The sequence below is a fragment of the Rousettus aegyptiacus genome, unplaced genomic scaffold, assembly GCF_014176215.1.
Source record: "Rousettus aegyptiacus isolate mRouAeg1 unplaced genomic scaffold, mRouAeg1.p scaffold_m13_p_2, whole genome shotgun sequence".
Classification (NCBI taxonomy): domain Eukaryota; kingdom Metazoa; phylum Chordata; class Mammalia; order Chiroptera; family Pteropodidae; genus Rousettus; species Rousettus aegyptiacus.
In genome coordinates this window covers 138,624,909-138,645,521 of record NW_023416295.1, presented here as the reverse complement: position 1 = coordinate 138,645,521, position 20,613 = coordinate 138,624,909, and the positions used below count along the sequence as shown (strand labels likewise).

The 20,613-nt window shown below is 34.0% G+C and overlaps 1 protein-coding gene across 8 annotated transcripts in view; it reads right to left on the bottom strand.

The window, feature by feature from the left end:
• The window catches only part of LOC107514213 (maltase-glucoamylase, intestinal), a 177,340-nt gene that overhangs the window by 7,634 nt on the left and 149,093 nt on the right, over positions 1–20,613 (bottom strand). For all 8 annotated transcript variants that reach the window (XM_016151710.2, XM_036236620.1, XM_036236622.1 and 5 more), the window contains 6 exons: positions 18,572–18,656; positions 8,004–8,121; positions 4,228–4,396; positions 2,591–2,707; positions 1,657–1,805; positions 834–918 (listed from right to left, as the gene is read on the bottom strand). In XM_016151710.2, the coding sequence (XP_016007196.1) occupies positions 834–918; positions 1,657–1,805; positions 2,591–2,707; positions 4,228–4,396; positions 8,004–8,121; positions 18,572–18,656 (723 nt within the window). The remainder of the gene's footprint in view (positions 1–833; positions 919–1,656; positions 1,806–2,590; positions 2,708–4,227; positions 4,397–8,003; positions 8,122–18,571; positions 18,657–20,613) is intronic.

Sequence of the window (20,613 nt, the reverse complement as noted above, 5' to 3'; positions counted from 1 at the left end):
ACATATATTAGGTAGGCCTATATTATACTCATATGCATTTGTATGTGTGTGTGTTTAGAGAGAGTTGTGGAAAGGTCAAAAACAATCCAGAAATATAGAAAATAGTTGTTCTGAAAAATCCCATAAAGGCCCAATTTCAGTTCTCATATAGCTGTAACAAGTTCATCATAGCTAGAGAAATTCAACACAATAAACAGGCAGCCTTGAAAGTATTTTTTCTATCGCTTGGAATTCTAATATTTTGTTCTAAAAGTTTGCACAGATTTGCTGTCAAATCATTCTCTTGACACCCATCCTGCCTATTTTACTGCATATGTGGTTTTCACTCCCAATTCTTTCAGATTACATTCATGTTATCCTCTCCTCTTGTGACTAAAGTATGGCTAAGACAACTATCTGGAGAAGGATAAATGGATTTCAATCAAGAATTTAGATATTTTTGGAAAAGACAAATGAAGCAATTGATGTTCTCAAAATAGGCTTCCTTGCTATTACATTGGCATAGGGGAACAAAGTACTTTATCTCTATTCTTTTTAATGTGGCATATATTTGAGGGTCAATATCTTATTTCTGTAAATTATTTGAGAACGAATTCAGAATCTCTGAATAGTAGAAGCATATTTCAGTTTTGTTGAGATTTACTTAACACGAGGTATATTTTATGTAATGTAAAATAAATATATAAATATATTATTTTCAAAGAAAATAATGAAAATGATGTAAGAAAAATAGAGAATATGGCAAGCCGGAAATAGCTGTTAGGTATCAAATGGCACCAGTGTAAACTGCTATGATTAACTATATTGTGCTGATATAAAATTCTGGTACTTGCCTCTTCAAGAACTGGAGTAATCATTAAAGCGGGCCCCCAAAGGAATGCTCTGTCAATATCCTGAGTCTCAGGATCTGAAGTAAATCTAGAGTTTTAGGGTAAAAACATGAGATTGATTAAATTATATTTTTCAAATATAAGTAACTAAAGTTTTAACCCACTTCAGCTTCAAGAAAAGCAAAAAGATAAATAGAGAAAGGTGTAGGGTACAAGCAATGTTTTGGGAATAAAATCTAATCATCAAGTAAAGCAATTAGAGTTGGACCAAAAGATAAATGGCATTAAAGCTAAACTCAAAATAGTGCCAAGTAGTCAAATTGTCTAAGTTTTGGTTGTTTCTTTTTGCATCCTCAACAGCCTTTAAGGGTTCAGCATCAATCCTACCTCCTTCACAAAGCTGTCCTTGTTTATTTCACAGTGGACTTGCCTTTCGAATTTTTATAGCACTTTATAAAGCACTTTATAGCCTATGCCACACAATCAGGACACAAATATATAATGTTCTATATCATCCTCAATTTCTTTCAAATCTGTTAGTTGCCATCTTCCCAGTTCTCTGTGGGCAGGAACTCTATTTTATCCTTTTTCTACATTCCATACTATTTAGACAGCAAGACATATCTTTTGCTTTTGTTGAGTGCTGAAAATGGTTTCTTAATTAATTCTCAAATCCATAAATTATTTCTAATCATAGTTGGTGGGGGGAAAACTGATTTACCTATTTCTTTATTCCCCCAATAATTCCCTTAGTAGGAGAACCCAGGTTTCGAGGATCTACGTGGTAGAAAATGTAAAACAAGAATAATTATTAAATGTGATTTACTCATGCATCAATCCTCGGACCACTGTACTTCCACTGACATGAGACTGGTAGAAGAGAGTGTATAAGTAAGGCAGCAATAAATATCTAATCCTTAATGCAGAACGAGAAATTGTAGCGAACTCTTCTCCAAAAGCCCCAGGGTCTTGTTCCTATAAAAGAGAAACATTTCAAAAGACTTATTACCTGAAGTGAGAATTGTTAAGTGTTCTTTTTGTCTTTGTCTTTTCTTTTTTTTTGTTGGGGGGGGGAGTAGGTTAGAGAGAAACAGAAATTCTTGAAAATATTGTTTCCCTGTACTTGAAAGCCTTTCGTAGGTTATTGCAGAGTTGTTTCTCAATTAAATACATTCCGAAAAGTTATTAGTGTATTATATAGTTTGTATACCCAGCTAACAGCAAAGTTTCAAATTATTTCTAGGTGAAAGATCATGACTATACCTTCTCTTCAAGAGGGAGGGCAAGTTCATAGCCATTGACTAAGGAATGATTTTGCCTTCATTGTATCACATCATTCTATAATATCTGTCTGCCATCAAAACAAAAACTTGAAAGGTAGTAGATTACAAGCTAATAAGGAAGGATAACTACACACATCACAGGTTTGTCTGCAGCTACCTTATGTTAAAATGGCAAAATTTGTTCACAGGTTATTTAAAATGATGTAATGTACCCCCTCTTTTAGAAATTATAAACAGTGCATTTTCTAAAACAATTTTAGAAAAGCTATTTTCCTAACATTTATTAGTCTCTCACAGCTCTCGATAAAATCAATCAATAAGATGTAATTTTTAAAAACAATCACACATTTCAATAGCTATGTTGAAACGTTTTTTAAATTTATTTTTTATGATTATATATAATTTTATAACCCTAGTTCCAAAATACAGGTTAATACTGAATATAGCAGTTATCATCTTACATTAACTTTGACTCACCTTATTTCCAATTGCATTATGATTTCTGGAAAAGGGATAAAATGCCCCAAGTTGCATCCAACGCAGGCAAAGTTCATAAGTTGTCTCTTCATTAAACCCACATATATCAGCTCCAACCTGGGGAAAGATTTTCATGACTTCAAAATATATCATTAATTAATTTTGCCATAAAACCTGCATTGAAATATTTCGGGTTATACTACTTTAATTTAATGACAAATATGTTTAAGAACACAGAGATATTGTTTTCAGGATGTGGAATATGAAAGTGAAAACGCTTTTGAGAAAACCATTTGAAATAAAATAGTGACAAGTCCCTCTTGTCCAGCAGCGATTAAAAAAACAATGGGCTATATCCTGGTATTAGCAAGGAGTCTTTGGGTAACCCAATATGCCTACAGATGCTTTTTTTTTTTTTTTTCCACAGATAGTACTGTAAATTTTCTGTCTCAATATGAGTGTTAAAGACAAAACATTTAGTTAATCCAAAACCTTAATGGCGAACCACCTGGGCTGGAATGAAAGGCCCCGGGATTATTGCACCTGACTATACTCTCCTTTTTATTAGATAAAGTTACAGATGCTTTGCTTCCTGACATCCAACGAAAGCCTCCCTGTCTTCGAATTGTTTTATTCCAGAGCCTCTCTTGTTCTCTCAGAACTGTAATCTTTAAACCCAAAACTCAATAAATGTCAAAGTTTGTAGGCTAAAAAGTCATAAAAAAGTAAAGCATGGAGTCATAAAACATGTTGCTTGTAATAAAAATGTTAGTCTCCCAAACCACAGAGGTTGTAATCTACACTCTACTAAAACTCTGAGATTTTTGGCGAAGAGAGACCAGTTCATGCTCCCTTCCATGATGAGGCTACTTATAAGTTTTGCCTCTGGTAGTTTTTGGTCAAGACAAAACTTGAAGCTATCCTTCATTTTCAATATTTGTTTAGCAATTCCTCTTTGAAAGTACCTAATCCATTGTTTGAAAAACATGTAATTCCCACTAAATTGGAGAGTTTACAACAATTTTATTTGCAGTTTTCTAAAATAAAATAAATACTATTCTATATTGTCTCTTGTAAAACGTCTTTGGGATATCTGCTACAATAAAACTTTCAAATTTGTCAACATAGCAGCAAATCCTTTAATAGCTAAGCTTGTTATCACTAGGGCTCAGATAAGGAAGTATTTTGCTGCGTGTTAGGAGTATTTTGCTGGTTTAATATCACATCCACCCTACCCTTAATAGAAGATGGAAACACCTCTGAGTGAACTTGCTATATCTCTCCTTCCAAGATGTTTGTCCCTTTTCCCATCCATTATCTATAAAGCTTATAATAATGGGTTGTAGAAGAGTTGTAAATGAGGTAAGGATAGAGGTGAATGACAGAAGAAATGAACTTCTCCAGTTTTACCACGACCAAGTGTATATAAAACAAACAACAAATAATTAAGAAATATGTGGTTCTTGAGATCTGCATTAGTTGGGGGCAATTCTACAGTACCCAAATGAAGTATATTATTTACAATGTTCTGAAAAGAACTTGAGTGTATGTTATCTTCATAGAAGTAGGTTTGCCACAACTGAATAATATTAACAGATAGACCTTAATTTAATTAATTGTTTAATTTTAAAACTTACATATGGAATTCCAAAGAGATTAAATTCTAGCATTCCAATGATCGACATATGCATATCTTTCCAACGTGAAAAGTTATCACCCAACCAATGGCCAGTGTATTTCCCGCTCCCGGCAAATGTTGAACAACTCAAAACAAATGCTCTGTTTCCTGTAGCATTCTGACAAGCACTGGAGAAAACATAAGAAAAACTCTGTTCAGAATTGTTCCAAAAAGATTCTTTTTTCCCCTCAGAAAACATGATCGTAAAGTATATGAACAATTCATTCCCAATTTCATGTAATTTAAATATTTTATCAAAAACCTAGGAACACCAGTTACCGTAGGCTTAAAGAAAAAAGTATAAATCTCTATGAACATGAAATGCAGGGAATGAGGAGAATAAAAAAATTACCATATGTAAACTATTTTACACATTTCATTAAACAGTTGTTAAAAGCCAATGATAAACATCCAAACCAAATTTTCTTACACTAAAATTTATTGTGAGTTATACTACAGTGCCAGTATAGGGACTCTCAACCATGGCTGTATATTAGAAACATCTGAGAGCTTTAAAAAGAAGCAATGCCAATGCACCACCCTTTATCAGACTATCTAAGGATGAGACCTGGGACACAACATTTTTAAAAATTTTATTTTAATATGCAACCATGGTGGCCTTTATACTAATGTTGAAAATACCAGTAATTTTTATTTGATAATTGAACATATTTCCTTAAGAAAATCTTACATGTATATGAAAAGGTATACTTGTGTAAATTTTTAATAGCGTTATTATAAGTGTTTCCTTTTGTTTGAATTTAACCATTTCTTTTCTTTATCATTCTAAATCTGGTCTCCACTCTATTTCAGCTTCACTTTAATTTTTATTGCTATTCATATTCTTCTAGTACTTATTTTTTGTCTCTTATATCAAACCACCCTGTAACTCCACTGAAACTGACAGCTGTTTCAATTCATATGTGTACAATTTTACACACGATAAAATTGATGTATTTACAAAATTGATATACCTCTTTTCATACTTGAAAACTTTGCTAAAATCTAGTGAAATATAAAGTTCCTTGAAAAGAGGGACTTATTTTTGTTTTATTGATGTATTATACTCTAGTGCTTAGAACAATGCCTTTCACATACTAGGTGCTCAATAAATACTTTTGAAAGAGTGAAGGAAGAAAAGACAATTCTTTAATACTTTCTTAGATGTTGAAATAGATGAAAGTCACATCATCTTGATACGTAAACCTTTAAGAATGTTAATTTATGTTTAGGTATGTGAAGAAAAATATCATTTAGCCTAGGTTATTAAGTATGGAGTTCTTAAAATTAATTACCAGGAAGAGAACATATAAATGTGAACAAGATGATTGTCACTGAGAATGGAGACTCATCTCACAGACAACTTCATACTCTTAATTGTTTTACAAGAGAGTATTTGGTTTTAAAGGGTGGTTATTGTTAATTGCATTGTGTAGGGGCTGAAAAGATTAAAATATGAGTTACCTAGGCAAAATTGCATAGTTATTCCCCTTTAGAGTCAACAGAATAAAAATCAAAGATGTTTTTTTCTCATATTAGTCACTTCTAGAATAAGGACTGTGTTAGGCCCTCCAATATTTCTTTCCCTATATTGGGGTTAAAGTTACAATTATAGTTGAGAGAGAAGTTAGAATTCATTTGGGGGCTATATTTAACCATTTAAAAATCAAATCTATAAAAGAAATTAACTGAAATAGGTTTTGCATTAAAATAGATCTGGTTTAAACTCCATCTGGCTCTTCCATATAAAATACATGTAACTTTGAGTATGTTACTTTACTATAAAATGGGGCTAATAATGCTTAACTTCACAGGGTTGTCGTAATGTTTAAATGAAAATATATATAAAACCACTCACAACCAGCTAGCACATAACAATGGTAAAGACTCATTTCCTTCCTGTAATTTATAAACTGTGCCTAGCAGTTATAGCCCCAGATCTGCTTCACTCTAGTTAGACAACATGAATCTCAGTTTTAACCATTATTAAACTAAAACTCCAAGACTAATCATTTTATTTCTCAAGGGTAAAATAATGAGGGGGGAAAGTTAAATTGTTTGATTAAACTGATTGATAGATGCTCTAATAATAAATTCAGTAAACACTCTTTATGCCTTCTCTAGATGAGGATTGATAATGCTTCCACTTAAAACTATTTTTATGCCTTCTGGGAAATAATTTTCATTGAGTTTCATTAACTTCAGAATTTTCAAGTCTGATCATTTTATCCCTGAGATATGAAGAGTGTTCAGAAATATAATTTTCAACACTCAAGAGGGATATACGTCTAAATTTACTTCTAGTTCTCTTTAACTCCTCCTCCTTCATCATCTTGCCTAAATTTCTTGATGAGTTAAACACAATTAGCAGTTTGTTGGGTAACTTAGGTGTGAGTGGTACATTCTGAAATCTAAAAAACTGATTTTTTGCATTTGTACTAGAAATTTGAAGAAATGGTTTATTAAAATAAGATGAATAAGCCTCAAATAGTTGTAAGCCACTTAAACTTCTAAGTGACATATGATTCCATTTTTTAAATTAGCTACATTAAAAAAATATATTCAGAATGTTGTCTATCAAGTTTACTATTTGTTTATTATTTTGTTTTCAGTCAAATCAAGACCTAAAGATTTTCAGTAGTAGGTAAGAGAGAGCCTGGTTAAATGACCCTTCTTTTCTTCTTCAGCTTTGTAATTCTCTATCATGTTCACCAAACATTAAATTCCCTGAGCTCTAGGAAAATGGCTATATTCCAAAGCATAAAAATGGAATATATTTGTATATGACCAAAAATAATCAGCTCTATCTTGATCCTCATACCTTAAAAACCAGTATTTCTTAAAGTTCACTTTATAAATCAAACAAGCTAATTCTATGAGTCATATACGTTTTGCCCATTTTTATGACAAATTGTTAAAGTACTCTAATGAACCAGAATTGGAATGAACACCTGTTTTAGACAGACAAAAATGCATTAAATGGAAACACAGTGTTCTGTAACTGAAACCATAAACCTAATTCTACTAATGTGGGCTACCAAAGTCTCCCAATAGACGCACACGGGAAAGAACAGAAATGGTGTTAACACAGAGGAGTAGCATGAATCAGGTGGTCACTGAGAGGATGCTTTAAGACCTGAGATTGTTAATTACAGAAGAGAAGAGGATTGTCTGTCAAGCTTTCAGTGTATTGTACTTAGTGTATTAAATTTATGGCAGCACAAATCCTGACTTATGCCTCTAACAGTGGGGACTCTACCCATTCATAATTAACCAGGCTTAACATGGCTCAGTTCAGAGGCGATAAAGTAAGATAGAGACAGTATTCGTACACATACCCTCTACAAACTGTAAAGTTTATTAACAATCACTTTCTTTGTTATAAAATTGTCCCCAAATTGTCTCTAACATTTATCTAAAATCAAGATTTTAGCTTTACTTGTCTTAGACAAGGTTTTATACCTCTTATAAGACCATTCTGCTCTACTTTTGTGCTATGGCAACAGGTAGTTAAAAATAGTTGTAAAATCAATGAGAACATTTAATAAAAATAATAAATCAGTAAGACAAAGCCTTAGAAGAGGAAGATTATTTACTAGTCCTTGAAAAAAATTAAGAAACAATAGCTTGCAACATCTGGTTTAAACAAATTTTTTCCTATTTAAAAAAATGTTTTAATTAAAATTTGTGGATATTAAAACAAAATCATTTGAAGAAGATTTACAAACCACTCACTAGAAAGTAAGTTTTGCTTGTGACCAGCCAAAAAGAGAGTGTGTATCATAATGATATCCCAGGAAAGTCTTGGAATTGGGACATAATGTTCTCTCGGCCAAAAGTCCACCTGTGATATCTAAAATGAAAAAAGATACATATGCATTTTAAACATAATTTAAATATTTTATTTATTGTATTTTATTTGTTAATATATTGGTCACCTTTACTAGTATATGCACTTCTTGATGACACTGAATGTCTTTCAATTAGTGACAACAATGTTACAATGACATGCTAAAAAATTTTAAATTGTACCTTGAATTTATGAGATATACTGGCTATTAGTATCAAGACTAAGTTGCATTTGTCTCAGAATTACAAAGTTAGTTTAATATCAGAAAATCAATCAACATAATTTATATATTAACATATTTAAAAAGCATAAAATAATCCAACAGATCTTTTTAAAAGTGTTTGACAAAATTCAATATCATACATGACAAAATCCCTCAGTGAAATAGTAAGAAAATAAAACTTCCTTAACCTTGTTAAGATTATTTACAAAAATAGCTATAGCCAAATTCTTACTTTACTATAAAATATTACAAACATTTCATTGAGATTGGGAATAAGAAGGGTGCCTGCTATTATCAAATCTATTCAATCTTATATTGGAGTTCTCATCCAGTATAATAAGGCATGAAAAAATAAATCAAAGATGAAAGGATTAGAATGGAAGAACCATGTTATGTGTAATTCATACATAATATGAATGTCTACAGGGAAAGAAAATCCTAAAGAATTAACGAATAAATTATGAGAATTAATAATACTACAACACAGCACATTTTTTACATTAAAAACAAACAAACAAAATTCAACCAACTACATTTTATAAATCAGCAACAAATAAAAGGTGAAATGATTAAAAAGAAGCTTTTGAAATATATCAAAAATATAAAGAATCTAGAAATAAGATTAACCAAATAAGTCTAAAATTTCAATAAGATATTATAAAATTTTATAAAAAGTATTTTTAAAAGACAAACAAAGGTAGGGGAGTATCCTACTCATCCCATTGGAAATTCTGTATCATAAAAACTGATTTGTGGATTTAACATCAAACAGTCAAAACACTCTTGAAGGCCAAGGTAGGAAGATCTACTTCTCACATTACTTTAAGGCTTATTATAAATCAGTAGAAATTAAGACAGTATCAAATTGGTGAAACAAAAAAAAATGGAACAGAAAAAAGTCTAGAAGTAATGTATGGTATATACAGATATCTTTCATAAGAAAAAGTAAGTATTGCAGATAATTGGGGAAAAGAATAACGTTTTCATTGGTTCTGGGAAAATTCTTTATCCATGCAGAAAAAAAAAATGAAGTTAGACTATTACCTCATACATCTCAAAATCACCTCCAACTAAAGACCAAAATGTGAAAGGGCAAAACTATAAAATATTTTAAAAACAGTATATCTTTATGATCTCAGGTTCAAAAATATTTGTTACAAAATGATAAAAGAATTAATAAATTTGACAATAGTTTAGTTAGAAACTTGTTTTCAACAAAAGATACTAAAAAGGGAGTAAAAAGCCAGGAACTAGTAGAGTTTATTTATAACATACAACTGAAAAATCATATAGCTAATGGCTGAATAGAAAATGGGAAAAACCATTGAATAGGTCCATAAAACCTGAAAAGCCCATGAAGAAGAAAAATGTTTAATCTCATTTATAATCAGAGGTATGCAAATTAAATACATAATGAACTGACATCCCACACTCATGAGATTAGCAAAATTAAGACTGAACAACTTGTTCTATTTTCTTGTGAAGCTCTGGCAAATTCAGTAAAACACCATCTTGTATTTGCTTTCCTTCCTCCCCTGACTCATTTTGATTTTTTCTAACCCTTTCTACTTTGGAATTGCTTCCCTTCTCCTTCCCCTTGCCTCTCTCACTCTCAAAAAACAAAACAAAAACAAACAAACAAACAAACAAAAAACCAACAAACCAACCAACCAAACAAACCCACCTTCACCAGATAAGTTTTACTTTTAGGCTCTGTTTGCTAGGGTATTTCGACTAGGACATTCTCTGTCACTTTCAAAAGTAATAGTATAAGACTAAATTCTCTTATTTTTTGAATTCTGTGAACAAAATTTCGGTTTTTACATTTCCCCCCTTCTTTGTTAATATCTGAAATTTTGGGTGTGGCTTCATTTTGACATCGTCATCTAGAAGTCTCCAATTATATTTGACTTTATGCTTACATGTTGGTCACCTTCATTAGACTGTAAGCTTCTTAGGGACAGTTGTGTTTTAGGTTAGTATGCCTAGGCCCTTGGACAGAAAGAATGGATGGTGGGTGTATAGCATCTTGTACTGTGCATAACAGAGATCAAAATATCCTTCAGCAAGAGTATAAAGAATTCTCACACAGAGCACAACTAGGACATTATCTCTCATTTCTACAAAAAAATTAAAGAGGAAATAGGTTTAAAGTACAGAAAGCTCAGGTTAAATATAAGGAGGAAAAGCCAAACCAGATAATGAATTTCTTCCAGATAATTCTTTACAATTATATAAGCAAACTTGAGCACTACCATAACTAACTAGGGGAGATACTGGGTACCACTAACATTCTCTACCTGCCGTTAAGAGTCTTGGCCTTCGCACATATGCAGAAGGGAGCAAGTCTCACCAACCGATTGCAGAAACTTGGGTTTTCCAGAAAGAAAGGGAATCATCTCTCCAAGCTAACTCAGTGTTGAAACAAATAACATAGTAAAGTTGAGTTTTTTGAGATAGAGAACTAGAGATTAACTCTTGTTTCCTAAAAGCTATTCACAGGAAGTATTAACCCATCCTCTTCTGTTTTGTCTTGTTTTGCTTTATTTTGCTTCGTTTCTTTTTTAAAAAACAGCTTTATTGAGGTGTAATTGATATACACAAAACTGCACATATTTAATGTATATGGTTGGATGACTTTGGACATATGCATATGTCCATGAAATCATCACCACAGTCAAATACACCCATCACCTCCAAAAATTTCCTCATGTCTTTTTTTCTTTTTATTATTACAATTTTGGGGGTAGTAAGAACACAACATGAAATTGATCATCTTAAAAATTTTTAAGTGCATAAACAGTATTAACTATAGGCTCTGTGTTGTACAAAAGATCTGTAGAATTTACTCAGCTCATGTAACTGATAACAGAAGTGAAATAGATATAAATAATCAAGACCGGTACCTTGCACTCTATAGATATCCCCCCAAAATATATATTTTTTGTCATATCATACCAACTGACCAAAAAAAAATACCCATCTTAGATGTTTATTTGGATTATATAGCTGAAACAAGATTAGCAAAGAAAAATTTGCTGCATAAAGTCTACAATTTTAAAAGTAGGAGAATAACTCAGAAAGGTTATTAAAAGATATACTCTCTAAGGATAGACTTTTCAAAGTGCTTGCAAAAGTTTTTTTTTTTTTAATGTAGTAACCTTTATCATTTTATTTTTAAGTTTAGAGAAAAGTTTGGCTATGGATGAAAATTATTTTTCCCCATGCCTCGGACTGTATGAAATATAAACTAACAGTTACAGTAATGCAAAAAAAAAACAAAAACAAAAACAAAACAAAACCAGTACAAAAAGGATTTGCCTTTCTTGTCCTGCTTTATAATCTGCATTGAGTAACGTGCAGTGAATTTAAGAGGTTTTCGAACTGACAGAGATTGTAGAAATGAGCAAGACTGACACAGTGGTATGTACCTATCTGCCTGCTTGTACTGAATTCTGTCAAACAAAGTCCAATCAAAGACGAAAGCCCAGTTTCTAGCACCAACTTCAAACCTAAACTTTTCTTGCTATGTGACAGTACTGCTCAGCTTAGATCTCGAGACAGAAATTTACTGATGTGTGTATTTTCACTATTAGCAGCGCAGTATGGTGGTAAAAGAGTCCAGAGCTGGAATCAGATAGGCCTGGGCTCAAATCCTCGCACTCCCATTTTGTAACCCCATGACTTTGAGTAAGGCACTTCGCTATTCTGAGTCTTGGTTCCTTCATCTGGAAGATGTGAATGCTAATTTTTTAATAAGCTTTATAAAAACCCTTTTCCTTATTTCATTGTTCTAAGGTCACTACTAAATCTTAGAACACTGTGTGACACATGGAGGTATTTTTAAATTAATAGTAATTCTTTTTTCATTGTGTGTTGTAAGAATTAAATGAGATAATTAGTATAAATAATAGGTCTTTTATATTATTCTTAATATTTTAATTATATTATCAAACATTCTTACTAATATTTAATTAATAAATATTACTAATAATTAATACTTCATATGAAATAAAAGTATTTCCTATTTTACATGTTCTCCTTGTACCATTTAGACCTTATAAGTCTAACCTCAATCTTCCTACCAGGACTCTATGTTCATTTGTTTAGCCTAAAATTAATGAGCTTAATCTCAAAGTATTTTTGCAACTTGGGATGAAGCTGCTGTGCACATCTAAGTGAAGAACAATAAGATCAGCTTTGGAATGATGGAGACCTATCATATCAAGTGAAGTGTAGCATGGAGGAGTCACTGATCGAGTTATCAACTAGCGTTTCATTCTAGCAGTATTTTTCTCCCCTTTGTTTTAAGATGTTTCAAGATGTCTCCTCTATTTAAATAGATGTATATGATGGCTTTCTAAAAGGCAGTAGTTCTCAGAAGACAAATTTATTTTTAAGTTTTGCCTCCAGATATGTATTTCCTTTCTTTTTAAGGAAAGTATATGAAGGGGTAAGAGAAAGAGGTGTTTGCATATTAGGAAGCACCAACTTTAAAAGCTCTAGGAAAGAAAGGGACAGAGATTGGGTGCTCTGCTTTGGGTCCATACTCTAACAGCACCCTAGAGAAGAGGAAGGACATTTGAAAGGACATGGGTATGTGGAGCACGCCAGAAGGCTATCTTGGATCTGTGGAATCCAAAGTTTCCGAGCTCTGCAAAGATGGCCCACACACATGTAGGGAGACAACAGAAGGACCGGACTGGGCTTGGGTGACTGGGCTTGTATCTCAGCATAAGCCAAAAACTAAAAGGTCTTCCTCAAATAGTTTTTCTCTGATTGAAACCATTAGGATCTTTCCGCGACACTGAAAGTAGAGAGAAGTGTGCTCTAGTAATGACCGAGAAAGATTTTTCCACCTGGGAAGGTAGAGATGGGGGCTGAGAAACATATCTGATTGATTTGAAAGGAAATAAAGTAATGAAATACTTTCTGTATAGTCATGATTTACATTAAGATGAAGTATTATGAAATCCGGAGAGTCTAATCAGTAAGAAAGTTATCAGGCTTAGCAGGAAAAAATTCAGAAGGGGTTTTGTGAAAATGATCGAGTATAAGAAATATAATAATTTGATTGAGAAAAGGTTTGTGCACAATTTGGTACTGAAGTAAGGAAAATGTCAACTGAATCTAAATATTAGCAAAAGAAAACTAGATAGTAATAAAAATTGGGTCAGGAAGTGGTAGAATAATGGTCCCCCCAAATTGCCCAAAATCTGACCCTCAGAATCTGTGAATATGTTACCTATATGTCAAAAGGAACTTAGCAAATGTAATTAAGATTAAGAAACTTGAGATAGGAAGATTAGCCCACATTATCCTGGTGGGTCCAATCTAATGATATGATCCTTAAAAGGGAGACTTTTGCCAACTGTGTTCAGAAAGATGTGAAGGATAAATAAGAGTTAGAGACCAGGTCCAACATTGCTGACTTTGAAGATGGAGGAACGGGGCCATGAGCCAAAGAATGTAGGTAAGCATCTGGAAGCTGGAAGGAACAGTGAAGGGATTCTCCCTTAGGGCTTCCAGAAAGGAATGCAGCTTAGCCAACACCCTGATTTTTAACCCAGTGAACCCTACGTCAGATTTCTAACCCACGGAACTGTACAATAATAAATTTTCAGCCACTAAATTTATGGTAATTTGTTATGGCAGCAACAGAAAACTAATCCACATGCAAGAGTTCTAAATATCCCTACTAAGAGTACGGTACCGATTTTAGGACAATTGAGAGGTAATGTATGGTTGCCATCACTCCGAGTTGGAAAGCACTCGAGTGAAAAGAAATATCTGCATTCAGTACAACTGCTTTTAAAATAGTTTGCTAAACATACTATGTTTAGGGATGTACTTACTATTCCCTCTGGTACTTAATCCTATTGCCTTATATTTTACTGTTTCTTAGTATATGTCCAGTCCCTCCAACTGCTGTACTTTTTTGAAGTTGAAATTCACGTGCTCTTCATAGCAATTCCCTACTCCCAAACTTTCTCACTGTGTTAAACTCCTAGAATAAGTGAATTCATTACAAATTTGATTATATATGACTAAATCATATCCTTTGTGATTTTAATCACACTAATAGTATCCTACTGGAACACAGGCCCTAAAATACGAAGATCTTTCTGAGTGTATATTCTTAATAGTTCTCCAAAGTAGTATGGGTATAAAAACCCACAGTGTGGGAAAGGAAAGACTGATAAAAGACCACGAAAAAAGGGTGTATTATATGCTGAAAGCCATGTAGCCCTTAGTGCTCATGCAGCACTGAGGCAAGAGTTGCTATACCTTGTCAAACATCTGTCTTTTAACCACCCCACTCTGACCTTTGCAGTGGAAGGGTTTAAAGGGAGTGTTTGGCTACAGGTGATTTGCCCCCAACGGCGGTGCTTCTGGGAGAGCACAAGCCATGAAGATGTTCCTACAATGTGATCAAGCGTGCCAGTATTCCAAAATCCCTTCATCTGCCTATCTTCTTTGTACATGGATTCAAAGATTCTTATGGTCAAATCATACCTCACAAAACATGTCCAGTACATATCATAAGAGCTGGACTTAAAACAAGTCTGCTCAGAGATAGCTTTTTGTACAACTCTTTAATGGGCTTCTTTTGTAGCAATCCACTCTGTGAGTTGCCCTACCCTTATTTTTCTGTAGTTTCTTGGCTTTTTCTCCTGGAATCATTATTTTCAGCTGTCATGACTTTTAAATGCTTTTCTTTCAACATAGCAGCAAGGATAGAAGGAGTGTAATACCCAAGAAAATCTAATTCTAATCCAGATTTTGCTGCCTTGAATTGTTTGCCTCTCTTTTAGACCTTCAAAATTGAAACTTTAATATCATTTCAAAGCCGTCTTTATGATATACTGAAGATACATAAGATCATAAATACTAAAAGGAGTTGGGCTCCCTGGAAAGGGGAGTGGGGAGGGAGAATTATGTCCATTTAAAGCATTTCTGTTTCTATCATAAACTTTTCTCCTAACCTGTTCTTATTTTGACATGAACATATTTCTAAAGAAATGTAGAGCCTCTTGACATTTAATTTCTCAATCTATGCATTTGAGAATAAATCTAATGAAACTTTTAATTATTTTTCAAGATGTAAACTATAACCAAATCACCTTACCTTGGCCATCAGTTACGGCTTAAATTTAACTATATACGTAGCTCGGCTCAAGTTAAAGCCATTTGTAGTACATGTAAAACAATGACACGAGAACCTAGACGTCGTGTGATAATTTTCTTACCCCCTATAGATGAAGGCAGCAGCCTCATCATATTCTTTCACTCCTGAGAGAACATTTTAAGGACTAACTATACCTTGGCAGAGCCAGCCTGCTTGGCCACAAAGAAAACACGGAACAAATGTAGATAATTACCCGCTGGAATGTAGTGGGTAATTATGGGACTTCTCTACTCTAACCTAAATGTAACTCCTAATTATCTCAAAAGTTTAACTTAATACAATCAGAAACGTTTACCAATCAAAGAGATTACACAAAATGGTAAAACCTTGGATCGTTGAATTATAAAAGAGATAACAAGAAATTTAATATTAGTTAAAAATAGCACAGAGAATAAGAATATTCATCTAATGCCACATTAAACTTAAGTCTTAAACTCAGTATCTTGGTAACACTCGCCTTGACTACAGTCAGATTTATTCAATGCTTTTTACAATAACCTATTTTAGAATGACTGCCTCTGAGAGCTTAACTAGTCTTGTTTTTTTCTTTCATGTTCCAAGTTGGTACTAACTGTTTCTTTCTTCTCTGATTCATACTCTTTTTCCTTTTCAGTTCCACACAGTAATACACTTGTTCCTTAAAAGATTATAAACCAGGAATAAGGTAGCTAAGTACTAGGCAATCGTTCATGAAAAAATGATTCCAGTTAGGCTAAAAATAAGGACTATCTCAGCTAATTCTGGCTTCTCACTCTGGAGCAACGAAGATGATGGAAAAGTGTTATAATAATCACCCCCTATGTTAATTGCTTATTTGTAGTATTTGGCAAAACTTTTGGAGTTAAATTTAAATCCTCCCAAATTGTTTGTAATAGATACAATAGTAGCTATTTTTTGTACGCCTATTGTATGTCACTCACTTGCTTTGTATAAAATGTTTTAAATCTTTAACTTGCAAATTTTGAATTCATAGCCTCATTTTATAGTCAGAAGAAGGTTCACAGGCCTGAAAGGGGATTGAGCTAGGATTTGGAGCCAGTGTGACATTCCAAGTGTCACTGCATGTCCTCAAGTGAGATGCCTTCCTGGCCTTGCGCTTCCACATCACAATGCAGGATGGGACACAAGCATCTTGCTGCTGGAATTATTGTAATTCCACTGACTACCTGGCCTTTTACTTCTCTTTATTCTTCATCCTTAGCTTCAAGAATGCAAATCACAAATGAATTCTGAATACTGCCTGGAAATCCCACCATGCTTCCAGCAGAAAGTCACTTTGCCACTCTCTGATGTGACTATGGTATAACTTCTCTCTCTTCAAACTTACTACTCCCCAAATTCAATCCCATTTTTCTCATCACTTCTACTTCTTTAAAATAGCTCTTCTAACTGAAAGACCTTCAGCCTCCCACCAGCTAACCCATACATCTGTGTGCATCTGTATGCAGGTTCTTCTTCCTCCAGCAACAGTCAGGTGTTCCCGTTCATTTCATGCTCCATCCCTTCATAATTAATGTTAATCTGGTCTCTCAGCGACTTCAATCCTTGAATTACCTCTACTTTCTTTTGCCTTAGCCATTTTGTCCAGTCTACTGGCTCAATCCTGACATGAAATAAACACACACTAGTGTCTCTCATTTCTTTAAAAACAAAGACAATAAAACAACATCCCCTTCTATTCACATTCTTCTCAGCTACAGACCCATTTATCTACTCCTTTTCACTCCTTTTCAGAGACAAACCTGCCAAGGTCTGTTTACAGCTCTGTCTCTACTTCCTCATCTCACTTTCACGCTTTGACTGAGTTTAGTTTGATGATATTCATTCCCATTATTCCACTGAAACTAATATTGTTGGTATTGCCGATCTCCATATTGATGAACTCTGGACATGTTCTGCACTCAACTTGTTTGACTTTTTAACAGCATCTGACAGAATTGGCCATGCCATCTGTTTTTATGGTTTCTTAGTCTCCTCCGTTGGGACACAAGGCATCCTTCCTACCCACCTTTCCTCGTCCCTATCCAATTGCTTGCATTTGGTTTTCTTAGCTAAATTTTTATTTCTATCCAAAGCTTAAATTTTGGGGCATGGGTCTACTCAGGACTCAGCGTTGGAGGGCCTATTTGTCAAGTTCTTTTTTTTATACTTTGTCGCTCTCAATATATTGACTCATAAACCTTGTAGATTTAAATACCATTTTTTATGCATATAATTACCAGTTTTCTAACCTCAGGCCCATATCGTTTCTCAACAGATTTCATACATTTTGCTGCCTACTTGATATATTCATTTAGATATTTCACAAAACAGTGAGAGACATGAGTAACTTTTGCATACCATTTTTCTGACTAGCAAGTAACATGTATGGACAGAGGTCAGTATCTCATGGATTCAAGGAAAGTGAGTGAAACTTTAGGGTCCACCAGGTCTCAGAAGTGGATTTTATTTCAGTTTTGCTTTTCACTTTGATCTCTGTTTTCACTGGGAACTGAATCACTCACTGCACTTGCAAATAGCTGCGATTTCAATGGAAATGTAAATAAAGTGCTATTTTCACTCAAAGTAGAAGTCTACGGTCAAGGATAAGCCTTTCAGTGTGACTAAAAATTTGTATTTCTCAATTAAATCTTCACAGCATTTTAGATTGTGCATGATTAATTACAAAAATAACAAAAACTGTGGAATTATAAGTTGAAAAGACCTTGTAGCCAAAAGAAAAAACAGTCATTTAGGAGTCAGCCGTGACCTCACACCAACAAATCCAGCTCCCTGCTTCCTTATTAAGACAGCCAAGAAAGGGAACCTTTGGATCTCTCCTAGACAAGTGAAGACACAACTCACAAACATTCCAAGGTCTTACCACTTAAGCATTACAGTAGGTACACACACATGTTCTAAGTTTTCTGGATTATTTCTAGATTGGTGAGCTATGAAAGAAAACATATACTTTCCTAAGACAAACTGATGGCATTAGAGAGACTTTTTCCCATGAGATCTAAAAATATTTCAAAATCATTTGGCACTTTTTGTGTACTTACCAGGCACATAAGGTGGGTAGTTTAGATTATTCTCTTCACATCCTGACTGCTGGCCATTTAGGAAATTGGCTGGTTCATTCATATTCTTACATAAAAATAGAAATTCAATGAGTAATAATGGGCACAGTTTTCTTACTTTCCTTCGGGGAAACAGAGCACATCAAGATCATTCATTCATTCGACAGATATATTTCGAGTAAATGTGTGCAATGGTAACCTTGGAGCTCTGTGAGGCATAAACAAGGTAATGTCCCTGGTCTCAACAAGTATATACTAGCAGACTAGCAATAGTTCCACAAATATGTAAATGTCATAAAACAGAAAATAGATACCACCATTTTTATATTATGAATGGTAATTCCAATCTTCCAATGGTTGTGGACACAAATGATTCTGATTTTTTTCTTGTAGCTCACATCTAATCTGTCAACCAATCCCGACACCTCTATCTTAAAAATATATGCGTACTCTGACCACGTGTCATTCACTGTAGTGCCACTATCCATTCTACACCACCATTGTCTCTTGCCTGGACCATAGCTTCTTAGCTGGTCTCTCTCTTCCGCATGGGCCCAGAGGCATATTTATTTGGAAGTTAAAGGAACTTAAATTTCAAAGTCCCTTTTTTGCCTGACATCTTCATACCTTTCTTCCTAAAATTCTATTTGTAATTTTATATGTGTGTGTATATCTATCTATCTATCTATCTATCTATCTATCTATCTATCTATCTTGTTTAAAGAGAACTGCCCAAATTTTATAAAGCTCCATAAAGCCTAGATTCATCTCTGCTTTCACACTGCTCTTTGCCTTGCTGTAGTCTATTCTCAATGTAGCAACTAGAATGATCCTTTGAAAACCTCCACTCAAAACCATCCAGTGGTCTTCCATCTCACTCAGAGTAAAAGCCATAGACCTTATAAACGGCCCATGATACCATTTGTGATACTGCCTCAACATCCCTCTGATCTTTTTCCTCTCTGCTTGTACCCTAATTATTATGCTCTAGCCACAGTGATTACTATGGTAAATTACCATGCTCTAGTTTCCTTGCTGTTCCTGGAAAATGCCAGGAGGCATGTCGTGCTTCAGGGCTTTTGTGCGAGCTATTATTTTGCTAGAATGTTCTTCCCTTAGATATCCCGAGGGCTGGGGTGCTAGTCTTTGTTATCAATTATCACTTTCCCTGACCACTGTATTTAAATTCCAAATACTTTTTAAGTTCCCAAATTTCCTACCCCACTGCTATGGTCTGAATGTTTGTTTCCCCCCAAAATTCACATGTTGAAATCCAAACAAGCAAAAGTGATACTACTAAAAGGAGGGGCCTTTGGGAGAGCATTATAGGTAATGAGGGTGAAGGCTTCCAGAATAGGATTAGTGATCTTATAAAAGAGAGCTCACAGAAGTCCCTGGCCTCTTCCACCATGTGAGGAGACAACAAAAAGTCTGCGACCTGGAAGACAGCCCCCACCCTGCAGCACTGGCACCCCGATGCCAGACTCCTGACCTCCATAACTGTGAGAAATAAATTTCGTTGTTTATAATCTACTCAGTCTGAATGGACTAAGCAGCCTGAATTGACTAAAACACCTACTTCTCTGATTAATTTTTCTCTCTTATAGTTACTATTATTCAACATACTATATATTTACATATTTATCTTGTTTATTGTATCTTCCATGAAAATGTCAACTTCATGAAGCAAGAATTTTTATAAATATATCCTCGATGCCTCTTGACATAGAGTAAGTACTCTAAATAGGCATTTGTTGAAATAAGAGAAAGAAAGAATTACTTCAAGTAAGAGTGCCAGTGGAAACTTCCCGGAGAAGTTGAGATAGAGGCTGCACATTGATCAGTTCATAGAATTTGAACATGTAGAAATGAGAAAAGACAGGAAGGAGAGCATGAGCAAACGCACAGAAACAATGAATTACGCTGCATGTAGAGAAAAATGCTCTTGTGTTGAGTAGTAGTTGTCTAGCCTTTGCTCAATCTTCTGGTCACACAATTCTACTTGCAAGTGTCTCTCTGGCAGA